Source organism: Schistocerca piceifrons, chromosome 1 (assembly GCF_021461385.2).
Source record: "Schistocerca piceifrons isolate TAMUIC-IGC-003096 chromosome 1, iqSchPice1.1, whole genome shotgun sequence".
Lineage (NCBI taxonomy): Eukaryota > Metazoa > Arthropoda > Insecta > Orthoptera > Acrididae > Schistocerca > Schistocerca piceifrons.
In genome coordinates this window covers 89,874,481-89,900,709 of record NC_060138.1, presented here as the reverse complement: position 1 = coordinate 89,900,709, position 26,229 = coordinate 89,874,481, and the positions used below count along the sequence as shown (strand labels likewise).

The following is a 26,229-nucleotide window of genomic DNA, read 5'->3' as shown; positions in this document are numbered from 1 at the left end:
CCCGTTCTTCTTCTACTGTATTCCTTTTCACTGTTCTTGTCAATCATTCCCTAAAACTCCCTCTGAAACTCTCCATAACCTCTGACTCTTTCAGTTTATCCAGGTCTCGCCTCCTAAAATTCCTACCTTCCTACAGTTTCTTTAGTTTTAATCTGCAGTTCATAACCAATAAATTGTTGCCCGAGTCCCCATCTGCCCTAGGAAATGTCTTAAAATTTAAAATCTCTGTCTTACCATTATCTAATCAATCAGAACATGAGTAGAGGGAGATTGGTAATAATTTCATGTGAGTTAATGGCCTGGTGCAGGTCTTTCAACTGAATGTCACTTCAGAGATTTGTGACTTTAGATATTTGTGCCAGTTGTCCAACTGGAAAAAGACAACATACAGTCTGATGTAGAATCCACACTATGTTTCATTTATGGTGAATCTCTACCTTATTGGGAGGAAAATGTTAGGTTAAAAAGAGAGAGATAAAAATCTGTGGTTTGACTGAGATTCTATGCCAGAACCTTCTGGTTGTGAGGCATGCAGTCTATCACTAGATTAACAGGTCTGACATGATTTCTGCTATTTGAAAAGGAGACTTGCAGTCTGACATGGAATCTGAGGCATGTTTTGTGTCCAGTGAATTTTAACATCATTGAGACATAAATGCCATGTTAGGAGACAGGGTGCAAAATGTGTGTTCCAACCTTTTGGCTTGCAGGTGTGTGCTTTACTGCTAGCCCATTTTCTGTCCCCCCCCCCCCCCCCCCTCTTTTTGGCTTCTTTCTTTTGACCTGTTTCACCAATGTTTTTTGTTAGTGGTACTTAGTGATTGTCACATGATGTCTTTCAAATTTCATAGATGAGAACTTCACTGTCATTTTATTACACAAGATGGGCAGTTTCCTGTCTGAACATACTAGCGTACCATTCCACTATCACACAAGATCGTATTCTGCTCAAGCTTTTCTACTCTATAGAGCTGCAGTGGCTGTACTGCTAGAGAGCAAACTTTAATTCATCATAGTTCAGCCAATTTCCATGAAAGATTTATAAATTAATATACACAATCTTCCTCATGAATCAATGTGTTTATTAGTTGAAACTGAACTGAAATCCATACAGTAGTTCTCACGATTATCCCAAACATACAAACAGAAGTGAGAATGGTAATTTAGTTTGTATATGTAGAAATAGGTTGGCGAATTTTCAGAAAATATTTATAAATTACACAGACAAACCTTTGTCATGAATCAATCTACCTATTGGTCAAAACCAGATCAAAATCCTTACAGTAGTCCTTGAGATTAGCCCAAACATACAGTCAGAGTGCATGCAATGGGACTTTGGTTTATATATGTGTGCAATAGAAGATAGATGTTCTACCCCCAAAAATGTACAGTGGCACATGAACGTTCCTTGTAGTGGCAATTTCAAGTGGTATTAATGTAGTTGTTCTTTGGTTTACTTCCTGTTTATTATTCCATGCTTTATGTTGTGTATGCATTCATGTTTGTATAAGTTCAAGCAGTTCCTTAGTGTTTGTGGGAATAAATATCTTGTTTTCTCTGATACCTACATATTTCATAACTCCAACCAATTGTGACATGATCATGCTGGCTTCAGAGTTTCATGCAGTTTCACAATATTGATGCTTGTAACAACCACACCAGCTGCACTCATTCCCACATGAGACCAAACAACTCACCAGTCATAATTGAACTGGCAGCCAGCACTACAGTTGACAGGGTGACAATAAAACCCCCACCATTCTGGCAATATAATCGTCTTATTATGGTTTGCCCAGCTAGAAAGTCACACTACTTAAACTAACTTATGCTATGAACAACACACACACACACACACACACACACACCCATGCCTGAGGGAGTACATGAACCTCCAGCAGGAGGGGCCTCACAATCCGTGACATGTCACCTCAAACCACACAGTCACTCTGTGTGGCAGTTCATCGTTTCACAAATATCAGCAGATGAGACTAGATGTGGTTGCAGTGCTCATGGAGGACCCAGCAGCAGAAATCCAGTATATTGTAGCCACACTAGCAGACACCCTTGGTATTAATTGATTAAAAATGCACTGATCACATGCTTGCTGCAGTCAGAAGCAAAACAGCTAGAGAAGCTTTTGCGCACATAGGAGCTCAGAGACTGGACAATGTCACAACTCATAGAACATTTACACACATTGGCAAGTAGCACTGTAGGTGATGATGTGCTATGGAATATATGATTGCCTCGATTGCAATCAGACACCCAAAAATTCTCACAGTGTGTGTGGGTGATTGAAATGCACTGGCACAAATGGCTGACAGTATAGTTGAAATTTATCTGGCATCAAGTGTCTCAACATTGATGGTGCAACAACAAAATGTGCCCATGGTGATGCTAGACTGCCTGAAATTGCAATTGGTCGAGTTAGCAAATAATACAGCTATATCGCCGACATTCACGAGGTCATAACTGATTGCAATCAGCACAGAACTTAAGTTGGTACCACAGGAAGTTTGGTAATGATGTACAAAAGTGTACATCACCTTCCAAGTGGAAGCATGAATCACACACTGTAGCAGCACCAACTTCTACTGCAAACATGCACTGATGTTTTGTGATGGACCTTGATATGAAAATACAATACCAGGTCAAGTTGGGGCGGAAGTGTCAGTACATCCAACAAATTGCCTACCATGCAAGAGCTGTGATGACTGCTGCCTGTTAACCACTACTGACTCCAAGACTACAATGTATGGTTGAGTAACATTATTCCTTAACCTGGGGCTATGTCATGTGTTTGAATGGCAGTTTATAGTGACAGATATATCACACCCTATTATCAGAACAGATTTTTTTGTCCTTCTACAAACTTACTGCCAGATCTGTGACAGCAGCAACTAATAGGTTTGACTACTAATCTGCATACACCAGGGATGAAGTCCCTGAGGTGCCTATTGCCAACTCAATGCAAGGACCATCCCAGACCAGTACATGGTCCTACACATGACAACTTTTCAGCAAATGTTTACTGTAACATGATATTTTCTACCACTGTCCTAGTATGAAGCATATTATCCAATTCTTTTAGCTACAAAAGGCATTCCCAAAACAGCAGTGACAATATCATTTGGCCTATTTCAGTTTACCAGGATGTCATTTGGACTATGCAATGTGACTCAGACCTTCCACTGCTTTATGGATGCGATGATAAAAGATTTAGATTTTTACTATGTGGACATAAATGATATGTTGGTGGTGTCCACACAAAAAAATGGAGGTCATAAGCAAATACTCCCTACCTACCACAGACTAAGAACTATGATGGTTCCTAGGAGTAGTAAATTTCTATGATTCATTCATTCATTCACAATCACATAGTGATAACCACACTGTTGAATGAATACCTTAAGGGCACACCAATGCCTAACTGCAGAGTGCCTTGAACCAGCAAGGCAGACACCGTGTTTCAGCCTGTGAAAACAGCTACATCAGAGGCTGCCCAGTCAGCACACACAGTTGCACACATCCCACTTCTTGCTTATATTCGTTTTTGATGCTTTGTCCACTGCCATTGGTGCTGCACTTCAGCAATATGTTGATCAGTATTGGCAGGCCATTGCATTCTATAGCCATAAGTTGTTGCCATCTAAGCAGCATTGGGCAACATGGGTGACCTGTATGCAACTTATGCTTTTTCAAAAAATTCGCACACATTAGAAGGGTGACAGTTCACTACCTATATGAATCATAAGCTCCTTATCTATATGCCTTTAAGGTAAAGCTGGAGAAAGTATTTCTTAGACAGCTGCAACACTTAAATCGTATCAGCCAGTTCATGACCAGCATTGTGTAGATGGAAAGGAAGCTAAATATTCCAGCTGACGCACTTTTGTGTGTGGAAACAGTGGATGTGGTAGCAGATGACATCGCATGTGTGGAAGCAGTGACAAATGCCATTGGTTACGAGACCCTCACACACAGGAGGAAGGTGATAGTGAGTTGTGTGATTTATTGCAACAATCAAAAGGATTGAGATTATTGATCATGACATCACTTGAAGAAAATGGGAAGTTATATCGTGACATAGAAAAAGGCAACAGCATCAATGCACAATCTTGTACACTTGGGAGTAAGGAGTACTGTCAGATTAGTCAAACAGAACTTTATATGGCCGGATATGCACAGAGACTGCAGAAAATTTGTGAAGTGATGAACAGTGTGTCAGAGGAATAAAATCACATGGAACTTCAGAGCACCAACTGACCACATTTTATCAACTAAAACAGCATTTTGAACATATGAATACTGACATTGTAGGCCCACTCACAACATCGAAGGCTACAGTATTGCCTGATGGTGGTAGACAGGTTCACAAAGTGGCCTGAGGCATTTATATTCAAGAACGGCATGGCAGAAACTGTAGTGCAAACTTTTTTCATGGTTGTGTTGCCCAATTTGGAGTCCTGCAGAAAATTACCACTTGTTAGCGATGGGAATCTGAAGCCTACATCTTCAGAGTATTGGCCATGTTATTAGGTATTAAATATTTATATGCACCACAGCATGTTCCACAACAGGTGATCTGTCGATTTCCCCTCTTCTGCAATTTCCCTTGTGCTGTTCTAGTCGTTTTTTGACAATTCTTTTTGTAGTATCGATGTATACCTCCACAAAACTATACAGAACTTACAAATTCCTGCTTTTTCCAGTGGTTAGTGAGCATCCTTAGCAGATTTTACGTGATCTTGTATCTTCCGGGTGGGTTTTTAGAGTACGGTACCATGATGTTCCACTTTTTCAAGAGTTTTTCTATGCCATCATTAAAGAGCTTAATCAAAGGCAGAAAACTTCTGATTTCACTGGTGCTTGAGCATTGCTATGATTTTTTTGTGGTGTTTGTAATGTTCTTTTTACCTCAGCGAATGAATAACCACTCTTGAGCAATGCATTGGTGAGATGTTTTAATTCTGTGTCAAGCAGCTGTTGTTGGCAGATGTTGCTTGCTCTATCTGCCAGCATTTTTATGATGCCTTGCCTTTGTTGTGTGTGGTGGATCAAATCCTAGTCTAGGTAACGGTTGGGGTGCATGGGTCTTCGGTAAACCGTGTGCCCCAAGCTATTACCCGCAGCTGGAGATGAGACATTCGGTTTTAATGTGAAATCCATTCAACCACTTCATAATAGTCTGGAACATTTTATTAACTGTAACTATGAGTTATTGTCAAATATATATGGGAATAAATATCTTGTTTTCTCTGATACCCACAATATTATTGTATTTCTTCCATTTTATGCTGTTGTTGATGTAGTTGAATCCAAACTCATATCAAAAATTGTCTGTTGATTGTCATTTGTAAGTTAAATGACATTATGTGTGCATGAAACTCCTTCATGATTTTAGTGAATATTTCTTACTGCTATTGGAGAGCTCTGGTAGATTTGTACATAATGCCTGCGTTATTAACAAACAATTTTTTTCATGCTGTAGAAATGAGGAGTGTTTTATACAATCATAGACAGAAAAGAACTGTAATGTGGAAAATTATTATTATTATTATTAGTATTAGTATTAGTATTAGTATTAAAATAATCTCCACTGCGATAATGCAAATGTGTGATCAACTACGAGAACCCAGGTAAGAACAAATCTTCAGAATAACAGCTTAACTAGCCCTTCCACTTCATTCTCATTTGAAATGTCTTGCCACACAATGGTTCCTTGAAGTGTTGTAATGTTTTCAAGGGCATAGGTTTTTATTTTACAGAGTTTTCGTATTTTCACATATTGCTGCAGTATGGCTTTTGTTTGTTTTGCAATATATTTAAAATGAGATATGCAATCCACTGCCACAATACTAGAGGTAATAATAATTCCTGTACAGATTACACATCTAGGGTTTAGAATGGTGTTTTATATTCTGGTGAAAATTCTGTAACAGGTGATCAGCAGATATTAAGTAGGAAGCTGAAAATTCTCAGATACACACAAACAAAGTAAAAGACTAGCACATCAGCCACTCCTACAATTTTATCAGATCTAGACACAGGGAAATTGTATATATCTCCAGTGCCCATATACACATTGTGTGGTAGTGGTGTGAGGCAGGGGGTTGGGGGGAGGGCTGCTTTTGTATGTTAATGCAGTTCTTCACTCTTTCCAAATTGTCATGATGATGCTGGAATTTATGAATCGTGAAGTGTGAATATGAATAAATTTGAGACTATGTGGATTCTCTCTCTCTCTCTCTCTCTCTCTCTCTCTCTCTCTCTCTCTCTCTCTCTCTCTCTCCCTCTCCCTCCCTTCCTTGCTCCCTCCCTCCCGTGGTCCCTTGCTCCCTCCCTGTCCCACTCTCTTCCCTCCCCCCTCCCCCCTCTCTTGTCTCCTATACATTGTCTTCAATAAAGTGGTATTTCTCTATGTACAGATCATGTATTCAATATTCTACACCTGTCTGCATCTCAAGTTTCCACATTAGTGATCCCAGTGATTTATGATGACCATATATGAGGTAAAATTCACATTATACAGTTATAACAGTGTGACCAACACATAACCACTGACTGTGGAAATTTGCACACCACATTGATGGTTTCCATTCTTGACAGTGTAGTGCTTCTCATCCAACTCTTCCACTGTCTTTAGTTCTGTGCTTCAACTTAAGATGCTAGTCCTGAACGACTGACAGCAACAAACAATCTACTGTGGAACCTCTTTGCTGCACCCTACTTGCCAAAATCCTATGAACCAATTGCACTGCAACATCCTCGCTGCAGAGATCTGTATTTGTTCAACACAGACAGCACATATTTTGCACCATTTGCAAATTCATTTGATCTGCCCTTGCTCCACCAGTTGTCCTATTTTTGAAAATAACCACAGAACAGACCTAGGTTCATCCAGATCAATCTCAGACCTGACCAATGATTGTGGACAATTTATTTCTAGATATCTGTGTCATAAATGAACTTTCACATGTGCCACAGCAACAGCCTCGGCATTCTTCCTTTCATGCAGCAGCCAAGCCTGACTGACTTAGTCCTATCACTTCTAATGCTGACATCATCACACCCAGGTGGTGCATGTCAACTAAGCCTGGCCTCCCCACAATCCACTCCATGCCTGCGCATGCGCAGACCATCACCATCACTGTCCACCCATGTCTGCAGAGAATTCTGCCAAGCATGCTGCTTCCACTCCTCCACAGAACAGCCCCAAGTGAATCACACTCAGGCCTGGGCAGAATGCTGCTATGCATACTACGCTCTCGCCTGTGCAGAACATTGCCAACTGTGCTGTGCCACCACAAATGCCACAAGTGGCCAACTCTACCACACCTGAGCAGAGTCACTTCCATGTGTATCATGTCCATGCCACAGCTCAGCACAGTGACCTGCAACCTGTCAAAATAAATAACTTTGAAGTATGTGATGACACCCCACATGCTGTTACATCCACGCGTGGCTGTCACTTGCTTTATGACTACTCAATAGTGCTCACAACAAGTCTATCTATTCGAGAAGACTGCCCTTGTTGCCTCTACATACCATACCATGCCAAATCGGATTCACTCTGTATGCAGATCACAATGTTCCCACAATATAATAATGACACATCAGCTACCCTCACCACAATGTATGAGCAGCTCAGTGTCATGACCTACAACCATCACAATGGCAGGGCACTTGTGACCCCAGTCCTGATGACTGGTCATAGCTTCCTGATGTCTGACCATGCCCATCCGCTCCATCCCTCATCTGCAGTGTCACCAAACCCAGACATGAAACACAACAAGCATAACAGAACACCATGTTTCTCTTTGCCACCTGGCTCCTCTGCTGATGGCATCTTCTGGCATGTCCCTTTGGCTGGGCAGTGCACTGTTGCCATGTCCCTTTACCATGACTCGCCAGAATGCAGCTCAATCATTGTCTGCTGCCGATCTTCACACATCATTGACTACACTGACTACATTCCCCTGGTTCCACATTTGATTACCACACGACTACCATGTGTTGAAGATTTTCTACAACACCACATTTGGAACACATCAGAGGAATTGCACACAACACACGCCAGGGCAACCACTGTCAGTTGCACTATTTATCTTCAACTGTCACTGACAACTTCAGTGCCTCTTCCCAACATGAATTCAACACAACAATGCTTGACTCTGTGACTGCATTTCCACCTACATTGACTTCAACCAAGACCCAAAATGGATTGGTACCCAGAATTTCTGCCTCCTCTTGGTCTCCAGTGCCACATGGTCAGTCACCTTAAAGGCCACTTGCTAATAAATTAGTGATCCACATCAATTGGACTACCCTCTGAACATATCTCAACATACTCCATCACTTCAATCAGAACAGAGTCCCTTTGATGTGAGCAGCCTGTGTAGAAATCCTCACCACAGATACCCTACCCTCCTCTATTTGGTCTGACCACCTGTGTTCTGTGTGTACACATCAGACATTTTCCACGTCAGCCACAGATATACCACATGTCCAGCATTCATGCAATGCCAAACGTGTCTTCAAGATATTGCCCAGTGATGTCTCACGAAAGTGTCAGCCACAGCACAACTGGCCATGTGCATCTGTGCCTCATTGCCTGTAAGAAACAGACCAACTGTGTATGGTTCCTGCCCCCACAACACAGTTATTCAGAAGAGACTTACACCTGTGAGAAAGAGCCCAGCTGCATCCCCGTTCTGTGCCAACCATTACACGGACGGTCGGGCAATCTTGCCTTACATGACGCCAGATGCCAACTAACTGCTGCGTCACCTTGTTGACCTCAGTGCCGCTTCTTCATTTCCTACCCTGTGCTCCACACTGCTAGGCCTCTGTGGCAGCTATTGACCAGAACAACATCACTGGATGTCTTGTGTACATTGTCTTCAATAAAGTGGTATTACACTATGTACATATCATGTATTCGATTTTCTACATATGTCTGTATCCCATGTTCCCACAAATTAATGAATCCAATAACTGTATACTCTCACCTTTCTAAACAAGAAACTTATGAAAGCTATGTATTACTTATATGTCATGCCAGTAAAAATACTAGCTGCTCTAAAATCGTAATTTTTTTCAAAGCATTTAAACATTTTCTTGGTTTGTCTGAGTTGACCTTAAATTAAATACAATGATGACCATCCTACTTCTGAATCACTACTATGCTTTTTCTTCTGAATTCTCTCCACTGACTTGCTCTATGATTTCTAGGAAATGATCATTACAATGTTTGCATAGTGTAGGGTTACATATCATTTTCTTTATTCTACTTTTCATATAGACTCCAACATTTGATTTTCAATGATCTCCATATTTTTTTCATTTATACTGACAAAGTGAACTTTTTTGTTGCTTATGTAACTACTAGAAGGACTAAAAATAACATTTTAGATATATTTGATTGAGAAAATACTGCAGATTTTTTTTTAAATTACTGTAAGCCTATTACCCTGGGATATATCATATAACAAACATTTATAGGTACACATGAAGTAGAAGACATATAGCATTTAAAGTTGAATAATGATGACAAACCATTTGGGATTCTTTCCAGCTGGATAAAAAAGTTTTCTTCTCCTTCATACAATGAGTCATCAACAGGTTTTACTTCACAAACAGAAGATTTTGACCCTTTTTGGAATGTCACTACCTGCACAGAAATGAAAACTGTATGAAATATTAACTTTGGGGTGTTTAGGGGCCATTACTAAAATATTTTGTTGAAGGTTACATATTGTGAAAAATATTCACAGAATTTTTTTAACAAATATTCTGACCATTTCAGAGCTCAAGTAATTCATAAATGAAAAATTCTGTCTTATAATTAATCAATTAATTATAAAGAAGCTAGCAGTTATACTATTTATGTGCAAATGGCTGAAGTGAATGGATCAATTTCAGATGAAAGATGTACCCAAACCTTATTAAATTGCAAATACTGATATACACATATCAAAAAAACTTTTGCATCACCTCGGTTCCCAGAACTCCTGAAGATAGTGACTGTGGATACTGTATCACAGACACAGTCCATTTTACTGTTCAGATATGTCACTAAACCCACCCAAAGATGTAAACAACCATGCATGAGCAGCGCCTTTTAGATGGAGGGGGTCTGACAGCCGATCAGTTCCAGACATTCCACCAGGGAGGAGGAACAAGGCTCATTTTGTCTGTAGTTCAACTATCTCTAGACAGTTAATACTGTGGTCTGATTGCATTCACATTGCTGTTTTGTATTGGGAAGGGCCTTCAACAAGGGAAGTGTCCAGGTATCTAGGAGTGAAATAAAGTGATATTGTTCGGACGTGGAAGAAATGCAGAGAGACAGGAACTGTTGATGACATGACTCACTCAGGCTGCCCAAGGGCTACTACTGCAGTGGATGACCACTACCCACAGATTATGGCTCGGAGGAACCCTGACAGCAATGCCAACATGTTGAATAATGCTTTTTGTGCAGCCACAGGATGTTGTGTTAGGACTCAAACTATGGGCAATAGGCTGCATGATGCGCAACTTCACTCCTGACATCCATGGCTAGATCCATTTTTGCAACCATGACACCATGCAGCATGGTACAGATGGGCCCAACAACATGCCGAATCCACCACTCAGGATTGGCATCATTTTCTCTTCACCAATGAGTGTCCCATATGCCTTCAACCAGACAATTGTTCGAGACATGTTTGGAGGCAACCTGATCAAGCTGAATGCCTTAGACACATTGTCTAGTGAGTGCAGCAGGGTGGAGGTTCCCTGCTGTTTTGTGGTGGCATTATGTGGGGCTGACGTATGCTGCAGGTGGTCATGGAAAGTGCCGTAATGGCTGTATGATGCATGAATGCCATCCTCTGACAGATAGAGCAACCGTATCAGGAACATATGGGTGAGGCAATCATCTTCATGGATGACAATTCGTGCCCCCATCATGCACATCTTGTGAATGACTTCCTTCAGGATAATGACATCGCTCGACTACAGTGGCCAGCATGTTCTCCACACATGAACCCTGTCGAACATGCCTGGGATAGATTGAAAAGGGCTGTTTATGGACAATGTGACCCACCAACCACTCTGAGGGATCTATGCTGAATCACCATTGAGGAGTGGGACAATCTTGTGGATAGTATGCCATGACAAATACAGGCATGCTTCAGTGCAAGAGAATGTGCTACTGGTGTGTACCAGTGTGTACAGGAATATGGACCACCACCTTTGGAGATCTCACTGTATGGTGGTACAACATGCAATGTGTGGTTTTCGTGAGCAATAAAAAGAGTGGAACTGGTGTTTATATTGATCTCTATTTCAATTTTCTGTACTTGTTCCAGAACTCTAAGAAACAAGGTGATGCAAGACTTTTTTTTGATGTGTGTATTACATAGAGGAGCTCGAACCAACTGTTGCAGTATAATGAATGAAACATCAAGTTACACACACATTTATGCCAGAGCTACAGAGTATTGAGTATGCTTATAGACTGTTTTCTTTGTTGGGAAATGAGGTATCAAATTCACAACAAAAAGTAATCAACTTATTTAACTTACATCCATTGATTACTGCATAAAACTGGTTCAGTGATACCACAGAAAACATAAATTTATATCAGCAGATTGATATTTGAACATTCTTTTCTTAGTTTGTTTTCATTTGTTTCACTTTTCTGTGACTTACATTTCTTTCTTTGAATGAGAACATGACAAAATACTATTTGCCACACTTAATGAATTATAAACACACTTCCTCAAATTGTTTGCATCCATTATTACACGAAAAACACCTGCTTCTTAATCCTCTCCTGCCCTCCCCACCCCCCGAATTCTCTCTCTCTCTCTCTCTCTCTCTCCCTCCCTCCCTCTCTCTCTCTCTTTTTCTCTTTCTCTTTCAGGGGGTAATCTGTTCCATCATCTGAACACTGCAGGGTATAAGGACTGAGAAACTGCAAGATTATTTTATATGGCATTGCCTGATTTGATTGCAATTCGGCATTTATTTGTTCACCCAAAAATTACAATTACAGCACAAGACAAATGCCTTCACAGAAATATCACTGTTTCATCACATCAAGTTATAAACACTCCAGATTGGACACAAACAAAACATTAGATGTCAAAAGTTTAGAACTGAAAACACAAAAAATTAAGCATGCAGTGAAGTTAACATACATATAATTAAAGATGTCCCCAAAATGCATCTTTTAGTATGATTTGTTGTGATAAAGTGTTGGGAAATGTGATGTCAATGGATAAATGTGTTTTCTATGGATCTTGTCTTTGAATTAGTTTTTCATGTTATTTAGTAGTTATATGTGAAACACAATGAAGATACAATATCTAAACTTTTGGCTACAGTGATATTGCCCACTGTCAACCCTGTAATCATAGATGTGGTGGCAGGCATGTTTAGCATAACTTGGGGTCTAAGTCAGTTCTGATCCATGAGTGTTTCAGACTTCTTTCCAAAGCCACACCTGACTATGCGTATGTGAGAAAATACAATGGAAATTTAATAAAGTAAACATCTGAAAACAATAAAAGTATGACGAAAAGAAAACCAAAACTTTTTGAGTCGATACAAAATTTCATTAGTAACTAACAACAGTGATAAAATTGTACAAACATTTCTTTAAATGTTTATGTAGGCATCAGTTCATCAGAAGCACAGAAATTTGATCATGAAAGTAATGACATTCCACCACCAGGAGTGGTGTGAAAAAGTATTCATCGTATGAAGAAATAGAAGGTAGCGGAAAAGGAGAGTGTTTCAATTGAAACCATTAAAGCTGTAGCAAAATGTTTGCAAAAGATGAAAACTGCCAAAACTGAAACAATTTTGTGTTTATTGTTCTTGCAAAGAAAAGAGATAGAAAAAGATAAAAAATATAGGCCCATCAGCTTCCTAACCACAGTGAACTAGATATTTACTAAAACTGTCATTGGACAAAACATCAAATTTTAATTTGGCAAAGGAACAAGATGGCTTTAAAAATGGATGTAGCACAATGGACCATTTACAAGTCACATAACTCACACTGCCATCTCAGTTTCTCAGCTAAGTAGTTTACTTGGATCTTGTTTGGAGATTTATCCATGCAGCTCAAATAAGGTCCCTGATTTTTTCTGTTAACTTTCTACATATCCCTCTTCACCTTACTAACATCTCAAATTCCCTAGGAAACACTCATCTGTGTGCTATGGTATAAGAATATTAAAGTCTACAACAAGCAAAACAACAGTACTGCAGGAATATTATGCACAGTTCCACTCACTGCTTCAGTATGGGATCATTTTATGGGGACACTCAACACACAGCATAAAGGTTTTTAGAATTTTTTTTTAAAAAAAAGCTCTAATTTGTGGCCTTAAAGGATGGAGTCCTGTAAGTCTCATTTTAATGATCTTGGTGTTCTGAATGTCCAAGTTTGTACATTTATGAAACTATCTTTTTCACTAGAGACTACATCTTGAAAGCAAGCAAACTAACCCAAAACAAAAATAAACACATCTATTGTACCAGAGGGAAATCAAATATTCACCAAAAATATCACAGAACTACAGAGTAGTGTCTTGAGGTATAGTAAAACCTATCCTCCTGGGGGGCAAATGACTGATAACAAATCCTGACAGCTCAGGAGCAGAAATGTGAAAGCCCCACTACTGGGCTACTCCTTCACTGCACCCATAATGTGGACGGGGGACATTTATCATTACCAAGAATCTTACAAGTGTGCCTCAGGTTAGGTTGGAACTGTACAAGATGAAAATGGCTAGACACATTGGTTTACAAGTCAGCATATGGAATGTTAGAAGTGTACATAGACCAGGAGCTGCCAAAATCATAGTGTCCAAGTTGGAGGAATATAGTTGATGTATGTATTACAAGAAACTAGATGGCAAGGGGAAGAGATTTTATATGACAATAAATCGGTAATCTTTTGTGGAGACTGTGAAGGCATGAACATCAAACAGTATTTTTTGGGGAGAGTGATCATTTGCTAATGTAAGCAAAGAGATTCAGTGCAATCAGCAAGAGAATATCATATCTTACTATGTGGAATAAGTATGAAGATCACTTGTTCATACATAAGCACCAACAGATGTAAGCAACAAAGTGAGTTTTATGAAGTACTAGAAAGAACAATGGAAAGCATAAGAATCTGAAATATTAAGATTATTTTGGGAGATTTAAATGCCAAATTGGGATAAGAAGATGTGTGTAAGCTGACAATCTGTAGAGCTTCAAGAGTTTCTGTGTAAATTCCAGAACCACTCATCCTTCTACTTTCTCAAACACACGATATTTTAAAAATAAGTGTGAGACAATGTACATATTGCGTGACACATGTTTGTGTGTGCAGGCTGGAAAGGAGTCACAAGCACAAGGTAGACGCGACGGTCGAACGGCATCGACAACTGTTTGCTGCTCGTACCATGGAAGTTGTATTGGAAGAGCAAGAAGTAATCATGTAGTATTCCTTGTTGTTTTAGGGTCTGTGATTATTGTTAAAGAAAATAAACAATTGATTACAGACATTTTAATTGTACTTCATGTGTTGGACCTGCTAGAAGCAAGACATGTTCATAAATTATGTGGTTGTAAAAAGTATGCTACTGCAGAGGTATTTTATCAAGCGTACCGCAAGACAAATCAGTTGATTTATAAACATTCGAATATTGATGTAAGAAATATTGAATCTGTTCTCTGTGGAAGTTGAAATATACTATGTCTGAGTTTAAAGTATTCTTTGAGTACTAAATTATTTCAAAAATAGAGAGAGTGCCTTACAAATTCCCATAACCAGCATTATTCTTCGGAGAAGAAGGTTTTGGAGATCGACAGAGCCAGCAATCCAGAAAAGAAGATCGGCTGCACAGATCAAGTAAGTCAACCAATATGAGAGAGGTGTGGATTTTGCTTGCAATCTGAAGCCACACTGCTTTTTATCATCGCACATCGTTAGAAATCAGAAAACAGAGTAAACATGTGGAAACAGATGACAGCGAACTGTGCCTCATTAGTTTTACATTAAGCCAGAACTATGTGATGAGCTCAGTGTCCTTCCCCCACAAACAGATATACAAAGGTGCATAGACTTTCCCAGATGGTAACACCACCAATCAGATTGATAATATTCTTACAGATGAGAGGTACAAGATGTATATGACAGATATTAGAGATTTCAGAAGGGCTGATGCAGATGCAGACCGTTACTCAGTAATCAGCAAATTGCAACTACAGCTGCACTATAAAAGGAAGAAGAAAGGCATGGTTAAGAGACAGTATGATGTTGAGAAGCTAAAGATCCACAGTTGTGCCACAAGTATGATATGAGAGTGCACAAATAAATTTGAAGTCCTGGTATCAAGCCACAATGATGAAAGAATTGTTAATGATTAATAGGAAGAAATAAAAATTGCTGTAACTGAAGTAGCAAGAGATAATCTAGAAGAAAAATGCCAACAACCAGAAAGAACTAGTTCAATGATACATGTGAACAAGCCATGAAGGTCAGAGCAAATGAAGCACACATGCTGGGTAGAAATTGTGCAGGAAAACAGGAAGCAGACAAGAACATAAAAAGAGAAACAAGCAAGATTCTAAGGACAGAGAAAGGAAAATTCACGACCAACATGATCAATGAAATAGAGAGAGCACACAAAATATTTTACAGTAGAAAATGTTTCAGATGATGAAATATGTGTGGAATGGTCAAAAAATGTGTTGTTAGTTATTAATTATAAATATGAAAATTTGCTAACAGACATGGAGACATGGAAAGGATACTGGAGAGATAGGAGCATGGGCAACCATATGATTTGTGTGGGGAGGGGGGGCCAAGACCTTGGGTAACAAGTATTTTTAAGATTTTGGAAGACACATGGGGAATTGTGTGCAGGCATAAAAATGTTACAGTACCTGCGTGATACTGTCCTTTAAATAATTTTCTTGAGAAAAAACACCTAACTACACTATGGTTTTTCCTTTTCCTGACAACTAGGGGGAGGGGTTGGGCATTCCTCCCCCTCAACCCGCATGACTCTTGGTGTGGGCACTCTTGGATGGAAGTAATGTTTTGAGAAGTCGCTGGATGCTGAATATTGAGTCTTCCCAGAAGGAAGAATTGCAGAGGACATGAAGGAAGAAGAAATTGAAGTGACTCAGTAGGACACAGAAAGAGCAATTAAGAAACTGAGGAATAACAAGTTGCCAGGAGAAGATAGGATAGTGGCAGAGATGTTGAGGATGGGAGGTGAAACACTTCAGAAAGAGGTAAACAATCACATAAGCAAAGTGTGGGGAAAGAAAGAGATTCCAAAAGGGTGGAAGTCATCTACCAGACTGTGGATCAATATTCTCCATGAGACAGATCTGGCAGAGGTGCTGCAAATTTATCCATCGGTCTCTGGTGACATTTGATTCCTCAAAGAAGTGTGATAATATACACAGATTAAATATGTATCACTTCCTGAGGGACTTGACCTATCAAAGAAGTTACTTAACTTGAAGGCATGTACAGTGTAGACAAAAGCCAAGGTGAAATACCTGATGGAGCTGTCCAAGGAATTCAGGATCAGAACTGGTGTGAGACAAGGTAATTTCACCATTGATTATAATTTGCTCATAGAGAAAGTAATTCAGGAAACAGAAAGAGGAGGTAAAGGGGGAAACTAAATGGAAAAACTTGGTAATTGGGATTTGCAGATGACACTACAGCCACAGTGGAGTCAGAGAAAGAGATGGCACAAACTGTGGAGGACTTAGAAAATAATATCAGTAAGACTGAGCTGTGGATTAATGTGGAGAAGACTGAAATGATAGAAGTATCCAGATAAGACCCTAACAACACTCCATTACAGATAGGAATATGGAACAGAGCCAGAGTGGTGGATACTTTTAAATACTTTGGCAACTGGTTCAAAACGTATAATAACTTAAAACAAGAAATTAAGAACCAGTCTGGGAACAGAACACATGGAGATGCAGAAAGAACCAGGAACTGTACAACATGATGAAACAACCAAACATTGTGCAGAAAATGAAAGTGTGGGGAATAATCCTGGCAGGACACACTGCCATGAGACTAGACACTTGCCAGACTAAAGCCATGCTTGCGTGAAAACCTGATAACATCCAAAAAATTGAAAGACTAAGTAAGCTATGGGAGTATTAACTACTGAAAGACCCACACCAGCTGGGTGTCCATGAGAACTGTATGCAAAGACTTTGTATGGTCTGTGCATGTTTGAAGTGTGTGTGTGTGTGTGTGTGTGTGTGTATGAACTAATATACATCTTGTAATCACACATAAAAAATTTCAACATTTCCATGAGTCTTGTGAATGTACATATTTGGTCATTCAGTAAAAACTTGCCAAGAGTCATGAGGAAATAAAAGTAATATTCTTACAGAATTAATTTCATGAATGAATGACAGATACTCATAGGACATGTAAGAGAAGACTGTTTATTGTTTGGATTTCTTGCTCTGGATCTTACCTTCTCAATGTGCTCATAATCTTGGTCTGGTGTTGCATTGCCTGGTGATGTTACACAAAGGACTTGTGACTCCTCGGATAAATCTGAACCAACTCGTAAAATTGGAATCTGAAGTGGAGGACCATTTTCCTCCATTGTGAACACAGTGTCCCCAGCACTGACAGCAAACTGTATTGTAACTGGTTTCTCAATTGTCAGATGAACACTGTTTATTGCCTCAGATATTCCATCTGTTGCCAGAACCTCAAAATGGTCTTTCCTGTGATGATATGAAGTATTATGGCTGTATTGGATGGTACCATTCTTTAGATGCTGAAGTTTAAATTCATGTCCTGTTACAGAGTTACAGATCGATTAAAGTAAAACATATAAAAATTTCATAGACAAATGGTGCGTATATATATATATATATATATATATATATATGAAAAATAAAATGGATTTCAACACACATCAAACTTAATCATTTTTTCATAAGGTTTGACAAATGTCAGTGAGCTCATTTTTAAACATAAGCACTTATTACATTTGTTTGACACTTGCCTTTAATGCAGACAACGTAAATGAAATCCAAGAAGTGAGTCATTAAATACACATTATCTTCAGTAGAGTGGTTTTTCCTCTATAGAACACTGTTTTTGATGGCAAGCATACACCAATTTAACAAGAATCAACTCAAATATATGTGATCCTACAGTAGTTTTGGTTAGGTATATTTAGTTAATGATATGTCACATTTTGGCTGTGACATTGATGATTGAAAATGAACATCTGCCAGCCTGATAATGGCAATAATATTGCTGGACTTCATTTATTGTTGGTTGATGACCAATATTTCAGGAACACATCACTGATTTTCATTACTCCTACATATGAACTAATGACTTTCTGTTCCAACATCAACAAAGACAGATGATTACAGCAGTGTTATTCCTGTGGATATGTTAGCCACATTGGCCACTTATGATTTTGTACTTAAAGAATAGAGAGATTAGAATCATAGTGTTCTAGCAATTTGTTGCTAATATGACATCTTTAACATCATGAGTTAACAAATTATGTCTTCCAGAAAGTTTAAAGTGTAAATACTGAAGCATCTGATATCACTATCAAAATATGTCTCCACATCTTCAGAACTTCAGTGTCCCTGACTGTGAATATCAATGGAATATATAAAATTGTAAAAATAATTAGGTAGGGAGATAGTTATATGTTTGATCCATCTGTAAAGGATATATTAACATGTAAAATTATAAGACAGAATAGCTGTCCATTACTTATTACCAGGAGACAAGGCACTTAAAAGTACGCACAGAATCCTAGCTTTCAGAACTGACAGTTTCTTCCTCTGGGAGCAGAAAGGAATAGATTTTCACAAAAGATACTTATCATCCTCTTTTTCATCTCATAAAAACCACGACTTTTCTATAAAACATCAGTCTTTACTTTGAGCTGTACTCCTCTTTTCTTAACCATCTTGATTCTTTGTTACTTTAAGAACAATCTACTATAATTTTCTGCCATTACCTACCCTTGACTTTCTTGTCCAAAACAATGGGTTAAGGATCAAAGAAAAAAAATCAGGTTTTATCCCATCAGATGCTCCATTCAAATGGGCAGTGGAAAATTCTTTTTTCACAATTTAGCATTTAAATGCCTTTGTCAGACTTTTAAATTTGGTGGAGCATCAGTTCTGCCCCTTTTAAATATGTTGTTTGACATGTATTTTCCTTTGCCTTCATTGACAGATATAATTATTGAGAAAAATTTTAAACTGTGCAAACTCCAGGTTGGAGCATCAGAAATATTATGAAAATAATAGCTAGCTATTCACCATAAAGATGAGCCATTGATTTTCAGACATGCACAATGAATAGACTGTTAATACGAGCTTCCTTCAGAAAATAAAAATGCACACACATTCACACAAGCAAGCACTCCACCCACCCACCCACACACACACACACACACACACACACGCTCATGACTGATACCTATGGCTGCTCCAGCCAACTGTAACTTCATCCATCAGTTTCTGCTAACCTTTTGTACATTTCTCAAGGATGTATGATAGAATGCATATATTAATACATACCAGCTGAAGAAGCTGGATATAGCAGTCATGTCTGTGATGTGTGCTTGCTTGTGTAAATGAGAGTGTGTTTTTCTTCTCAGAAGAAGGTTTTGACCTAAAACTTATAAGTAACAGTCTTTACATCGTGCCTGTCTGCAACTCAACATGTCATCTTTACGGCGAGTAACACTCTCTCCTTTTCATAATATTGTTGAGCAAAATTTCAATTAGGAATTGGCATTACTGACTGTGCATAATCTTTGTGTGGAACTGTTTTCAATTTACACTCTAGTTTGTGGGTTTATGTGGGCCTTGTGGCCTTTGACAGCTCATTCAGTGGTGAAAACTTTCTTCTGTGAATGGTGCTGTCACATACACTTCTCTGTGTAATGAAAAGGATATTGACTCTGAATGCCTCACAAAACAGTGCTGCAGTTGTAGGTACCATGACAAGTGTTTTGCTCAAAATTTTTCCAAGAATTCTGAGGGCTACAGTTCTAGAATGGAATGTGAAGGAGAGGTCAAACTTTTCTAGAAGTCTCAAACATTATTAGATACATTAGTTGCCTTGGGGATGGAGATTCAAAAGGTTTTATAAAAGTAAAAGGACCTAAAGTATATGGAACAACAGAAATTTCAAAATTGGAATCTTGTGGAAGGCTGGGAAGACTTAGGAGGATAACAAAAGAATGAAACTGTCTGATGATAAGCCATTTACAGGCCATGAGAAAGCTTTTCTGCAGTGTAACTATAGTTTGGCAATTAGGAGAAATGCTGCATCAAGTAGAGAATATGAAAAGAATGGTGTGGGTGATATTTTTTTTCAAAAACTCTTATAGACAACACTGCACAATAAGCTCACTGGCCAAAAGTCACTGGCTCATGACGTGGGTTTCAAAAGGCACTGATTAGTGGGGAAACATAAACACACAAGCACTTATTACCTTAAGCAGTGATGACAGTGATAAAACCTATTTTTCAAAACTTGAACAATTAAAGCCTTTTAGTAAATTGCCATCAGGATTACACAGAAAACCCAAATGAAGGTTTGAACATTTCGGCCAAATAATATGGGTTGGGTACCAAAAACTGTATTTGCTGTTTGTTGGAATAAGTACCTTGGGACTTTACCTCCTGATGTCAGACACTCAGGTCAGTACCTAACACTGTATGTCAATAGAGCATGAACCAGAACACCAATTTCATTCATCCTGTGTGCTGTCATCCAGCAGAACATGTATTACAAAAGCTACAGAGAACAGGAAAAGCATATGTGTGAGTAATTGTATTGTAGATCTCAGGTGGATGAGAAGGTAGAGCATTCAAACCCCACTGATAATAATTTTTTTTAACTGTTTTCCCATGAAACTGTTGTATGGGAAAATATTTTCCTGACTTGTAAAACAACTTTTCATCATTTGTAGCAATATTCTTTTGGCAGTCTGCTTTTGCTTTGTTATTTGAATGTTATGTACTTATTATTGATATTATTATTTTGTTTATTATTAATTATTAATATTTAGGTTTACTACTTTCAAAGAAATGAAGCAAAAGCAGATTGTCAAGAGAACATTCCCGTAAATTCCAAACAACCTTTTTTCATGTCATAAACACATTGCGCCATTTAACACTTTAATGCATAATACAGGAAGAAGAAAACTTTTCCTCATTGAGTTTGAACCCGAAACCCTTGGTACAAGGATCTAATGCTCTGCCAACCTCCCCATGGAAGCAACATCTGTTTTATACTCACAGTTATGCTTTTGATGTGGTCCTTAGTTCTGGTGTTGATTTTAATTAATGTTTATGCCCATTCTGTTGGATGACAGTACACAGCATGAACTAAATTGGAGTTTTGATTGATACTCTATTGACTTACAATGTTTGGTACTGATTTGAGTGTTTGACATCTGGAGGTTTGGGTGTTAGTATGCTGGATCTGTAATATGTTTCAATGATGCAGCAGTAAGTAGAATGAAAGTTTAGAAAGTGCTGGGAATATCAGCTGGAGAAATCATTGTTACTGTTCTCACTGATATCAACAAGGAATGTATTGCCAGTGCAGAAAGGTATACTCTTCAACCAACAAAGGAAACTAGAACTCAGGTGAGGTTAGAGAAAAGGAAAAAAGACCATCATCCAAAGTATGAAAATGGCTATGCTCTAATACTGTCCTGATGCCATATAAGTGTATTAAATGAATGGTTAGTTTATTTCAATTTCTCACCAAGTTAGTTTTTCACAGGAAATACTTGCAATAGGGGAGTGAAAACATTGCATGTCCTTTAATTTATTGACATTCTTCCAAATGAGCAGAATAATCTTCCCTAATTCAAAAAAAAAAAAAAAAAAAAAAAAAAAAAAAAAAAAAAAAATTTGAAAATGTAAGTCTTTTTTGGGCAGTTTTTAAAATATCATCTTCTTTGTTTTATAACTGGTATTATGGATTCAAATTAAAAATTTTCTACTTATGATTTTGTTTCTTATGTGTTTTTAACAGTTTGTGCAAATTTTTCTGTTCTGATCCAAAAACAATATGTCAAAACTGTACCAAATATGACTACTGCATGTATAAAAATCTGTTTTTTTCCTCACAATTACCAACATGTTATATTACAACAAACTGTGCTATGTCAGTTGTTATTACTTCTACATAACTGAAACAATCTATTTAACATTATGTATCAAGCAGTTGCTTCTAAATTGTACAGAAACGGAGAAAATTTGATTTTTAAACACCTTCAAAATGGTCATCTACATACCCCGTGCTCTTAAATGAAGGTAAATGACCAAAAAGTCTCACTCACATCAGCTTCAGCCAACACCACACACAGATCACCACATGAGACATGACTTCAGCACTCCCTTCTCCCCTTACCTTCCCATCCTGAAACATCTATGATTTCTCAAGTTGCTTGGTGCATGTGGTTCAAAGTCCTGTGGATCTCAATATAGTCGGTTTGGACACAGGGAGCAACTGCATTTGACTTCCTTTTCTTGTTCAAGCATTCTATGCTTGAATGGCTCGACCATCCACTCTAAGGCTGTGCAAATGCTTGAAGTGAAGCCATAAGACTGAATCACCACACAGCTTAATACGACCTGAGTCATATGATTTGAGCTTGCACATTGCATACATATTCACCAGATTCTTGCATGTTTACAGTTGATGTTATGTGTTTCTACCTTTGTAACCTTTTTTTTTTTTTTTTTTTTTTTTTTGCTGACACAAAGGTCAAGATGGCAGAAGAGGAGGAAAAAATGGTTAAATTCTATGTTTTTACAAGTGTAGAGTTTCGGCATAATAAGTCCATAAGCCCAACTACTTTTGAGAAACCATGTATCCACCTGAACATCTGATAAGAGAGGGAGCTTAAAGAATCAACATCTACTAGAAGATTATCAGCAGTGATGCATATTTAAAAACAAATATTTGGGAAGTTTTGTGGAAGAGACATGACATAAAATATAGATATAGCTTTAAGTGTTACAATAAATGCTTTGTGCAGTTGTCATGTTCCAGATCCTACATATAATTTCCAAATACACTGCACTGTAAAAGAATCTGTAATATGCTGCAGTGTGATAAAATGACTTTCAAAATAGTCCTGTTAATGTTTCACCTTGTAAAGAGTACTGCAATTAAAAACACTTACTGGTTAGGTTCATTTCTGTGGAAAACTCCCACCACACATTTATTTGACTGTCACAACAGTGACAGTTTTCATCAATCTGGTCTCATAATGACCTGTGTTTGTAAACTAAATTAATAAATTTTTCAGTATCCTTTGCACCCAACAGGCAGGCCATACAGCTCTGCTTCTAAACCACTGAATTGCAAATCCATATCACTGATGTCAATCTGCAGTACAGTTTTGGAACATACGCTGTGTTTGGACATTATGAATTATCTCAAAGAAAATGATCTATTGAAAGATAGTCAGCTTGGATCTAGACAATATCATCCTTGTGAAATACAACTATCTGTCATTAAGGCACTAGCAAACATTTGTGACTTGTCAGAAGGGTGGCAAACTGCATATCTAGGTTCCTGTCTGCTTTTACAGTTTACTTCTTCAGTTAGTCATGCTAGGAAGGGTAGGATGTGTGCATGCCATAGTTCACAGTTGAATTCAATTTTGGCTATGGTGAGCTACCTTGAGGCTGCTGCCTAGGGGTGTAGTAGTGCCAGAGAATCTGGGGCATTGCTTTGGACACCTCTGGTGCCAGGGTGGAAGAGCATTCACGTTGTTCGAGGCAGAGGGCCAATGTGGAGGCTGGCTATTGGGTCTCACCTGTTCACCCTATGAATGAGCAGTAGCTGTTCCTTTGGCAGGGTCTCAGCAGCCACATGTGGGTAAGGATTTGCTACACTCCTGGAAATGGAAAAAAGAACACATTGACACCGGTGTGTCAGACCCACCATACTTGCTCCGGACACTGCGAGAGGGCTGTACAAGCAATGATCACACGCACGGCACAGCGGACACGCCAGGAACCGCGGTGTTGGCCGTCGAATGGCGCTAGCTGCGCAGCATTTGTGCACCGCCGCCATCAGTGTCAGCCAGTTTGCTGTGGCATACGGAGCTCCATCGCAGTCTTTAACACTGGTAGCATGCCGCGACAGCGTGGACGTGAACCGTATGTGCAGTTGACGGACTTTGAGCGAGGGCGTATAGTGGGCATGCGGGAGGCCGGGTGGACGTACCGCCGAATTGCTCAACACGTGGGGCGTGAGGTCTCCACAGTACATCAATGTTGTCGCCAGTGGTCGGCGGAAGGTGCACGTGCCCGTCGACCTGGGACCGGACCGCAGCGACGCACGGATGCACTCCAAGACCGTAGGATCCTACGCAGTGCCGTAGGGGACTGCACCGCCACTTCCCAGCAAATTAGGGACACTGTTGCTCCTGGGGTATCGGCGAGGACCATTCGCAACCATCTCCATGAAGCTGGGCTACGGTCCCGCACACCGTTAGGCCGTCTTCCGCTCACGCCCCAACATCGTGCAGCCCGCCTCCAGTGGTGTCGCGACAGGCGTGAATGGAGGGACGAATGGAGACATGTCGTCTTCAGTGATGAGAGTCGCTTCTGCCTTGGTGCCAATGATGGTCGTATGCGTGTTTGGTGCCGTGCAGGTGAGCGCCACAATCAGGACTGCATACGACCGAGGCACACAGGGCCAACACCCGGTATCATGGTGTGGGGAGCGATCTCCTACACTGGCCGTACACCACTGGTGATCGTCGAGGGGACACTGAATAGTGCACGGTACATCCAAACTGTCATCGAACCCATCGTTCTACCATTCCTAGACCGGCAAGGGAACTTGCTGTCCCAACAGGGCAATGCACGTCCGCATGTATCCCGTGCCACCCAACGTGCTCTAGAAGGTGTAAGTCAACTACCCTAGCCAGCAAGAAAGTATTCATAACAAACTTCCCAAATTTAGTGCCCTGTAGGAAAGTTCTCACACTTAAATTATTCTTGGGACTGAGAGCTGGCTGAAACCTGAAGGAGAAAGCCCTGAAATATTTAGCAAGTCATGGAACATATATCGGAAAGACGATTAGATGCCACAGTAGGGGCAGTGTTCATTGCAGTTGACAAAACTTTTGTCTCTATTGACGTCAAAAATGAGTGTGACAGTGAAGTTATCCGGTCATGTGTAACAGTGTACATGACCAAGTTAATTGTTGTATGTTTTCCCTAGACACCTGAGTCTACAGTGACAGTTTTAGAGGCTCCAATCAATAGTGTATAAATACCAAGATCAAGCAGTACTAGTTGGAGGCAACTTTAACCTACTGAGTATAGACTGGAATGTTTCTGGATTTATTGCAGGGGGTACAGACAGACAGTCTTGCAAAGTACTTTTGAACGTGTTTTCCAAAAACTGTCTTGAGCAGCTAATTTGGCATCCCACATGCATTGGAAATATCTATAAACAGGCTGGTCCTTATTGATTGCATCAGTATAGAGATTTTTTTATTTTTATTTTTTATGTTTTGAATGATTTCTTGAAGCCTTCAGCTGCCATTTTCTTTATTTCCTGTACAGTTGTTGAATTTCGGCCTTAGCCCATTTTCAAGTATTTTACAGATGATTGTTTGGTAACAGATCATGTCATATACATCGTTGTTCCTATGACATCATGTTATGCTCATAAATTAGTTCAAGGTGTTCACATTATATTAGGAGCTTGTATCTACAAGGAATGGTGTTCCCTTCTGACAAGGAGAGCTCCCCAGTGGTGGGATCAACTTTTTGAAAGCATCTTATATGGTGATGGAGGTTAAAGTCCCACATCCTGCAGCCATTCACCCTTGTGGGCCCTCATTTGCAAGTAACTGACCAAAAAAAATTTCAGAATATCACGTGATGCTCTACTGCTTTAAAAAAGATATTTTTAATAGACTGGTTGTGCAGTGTAATGGTTAAGGTACAGGCCTCACATGGGTTGAATCTAGTCAGTCTTTATCAAAATGACTTTGTTAATTATTATTATTATTTTAATTGAGTTAAATGTATTTTTTATTTGTACATCATTTTAATCACCATATTAATTTTTTCAGTTTCTTTTTTCTTCCTATCATTCATTTTCCACTTGGATTCTTTTTTAATGTGAATTTA

General features: G+C 39.1%; 1 protein-coding gene across 1 annotated transcript in view; it reads right to left on the bottom strand.

The window, feature by feature from the left end:
- The window catches only part of LOC124790149 (extracellular matrix organizing protein FRAS1-like), a 210,898-nt gene that overhangs the window by 149,626 nt on the left and 35,043 nt on the right, over positions 1-26,229 (bottom strand). Inside the window, exons 4-5 of the mRNA XM_047257744.1 lie at positions 17,523-17,854; positions 9,559-9,673 (exon numbers count right to left, since the gene is read on the bottom strand). Coding sequence (XP_047113700.1) covers positions 9,559-9,673; positions 17,523-17,854 — 447 coding nt within the window. The remainder of the gene's footprint in view (positions 1-9,558; positions 9,674-17,522; positions 17,855-26,229) is intronic.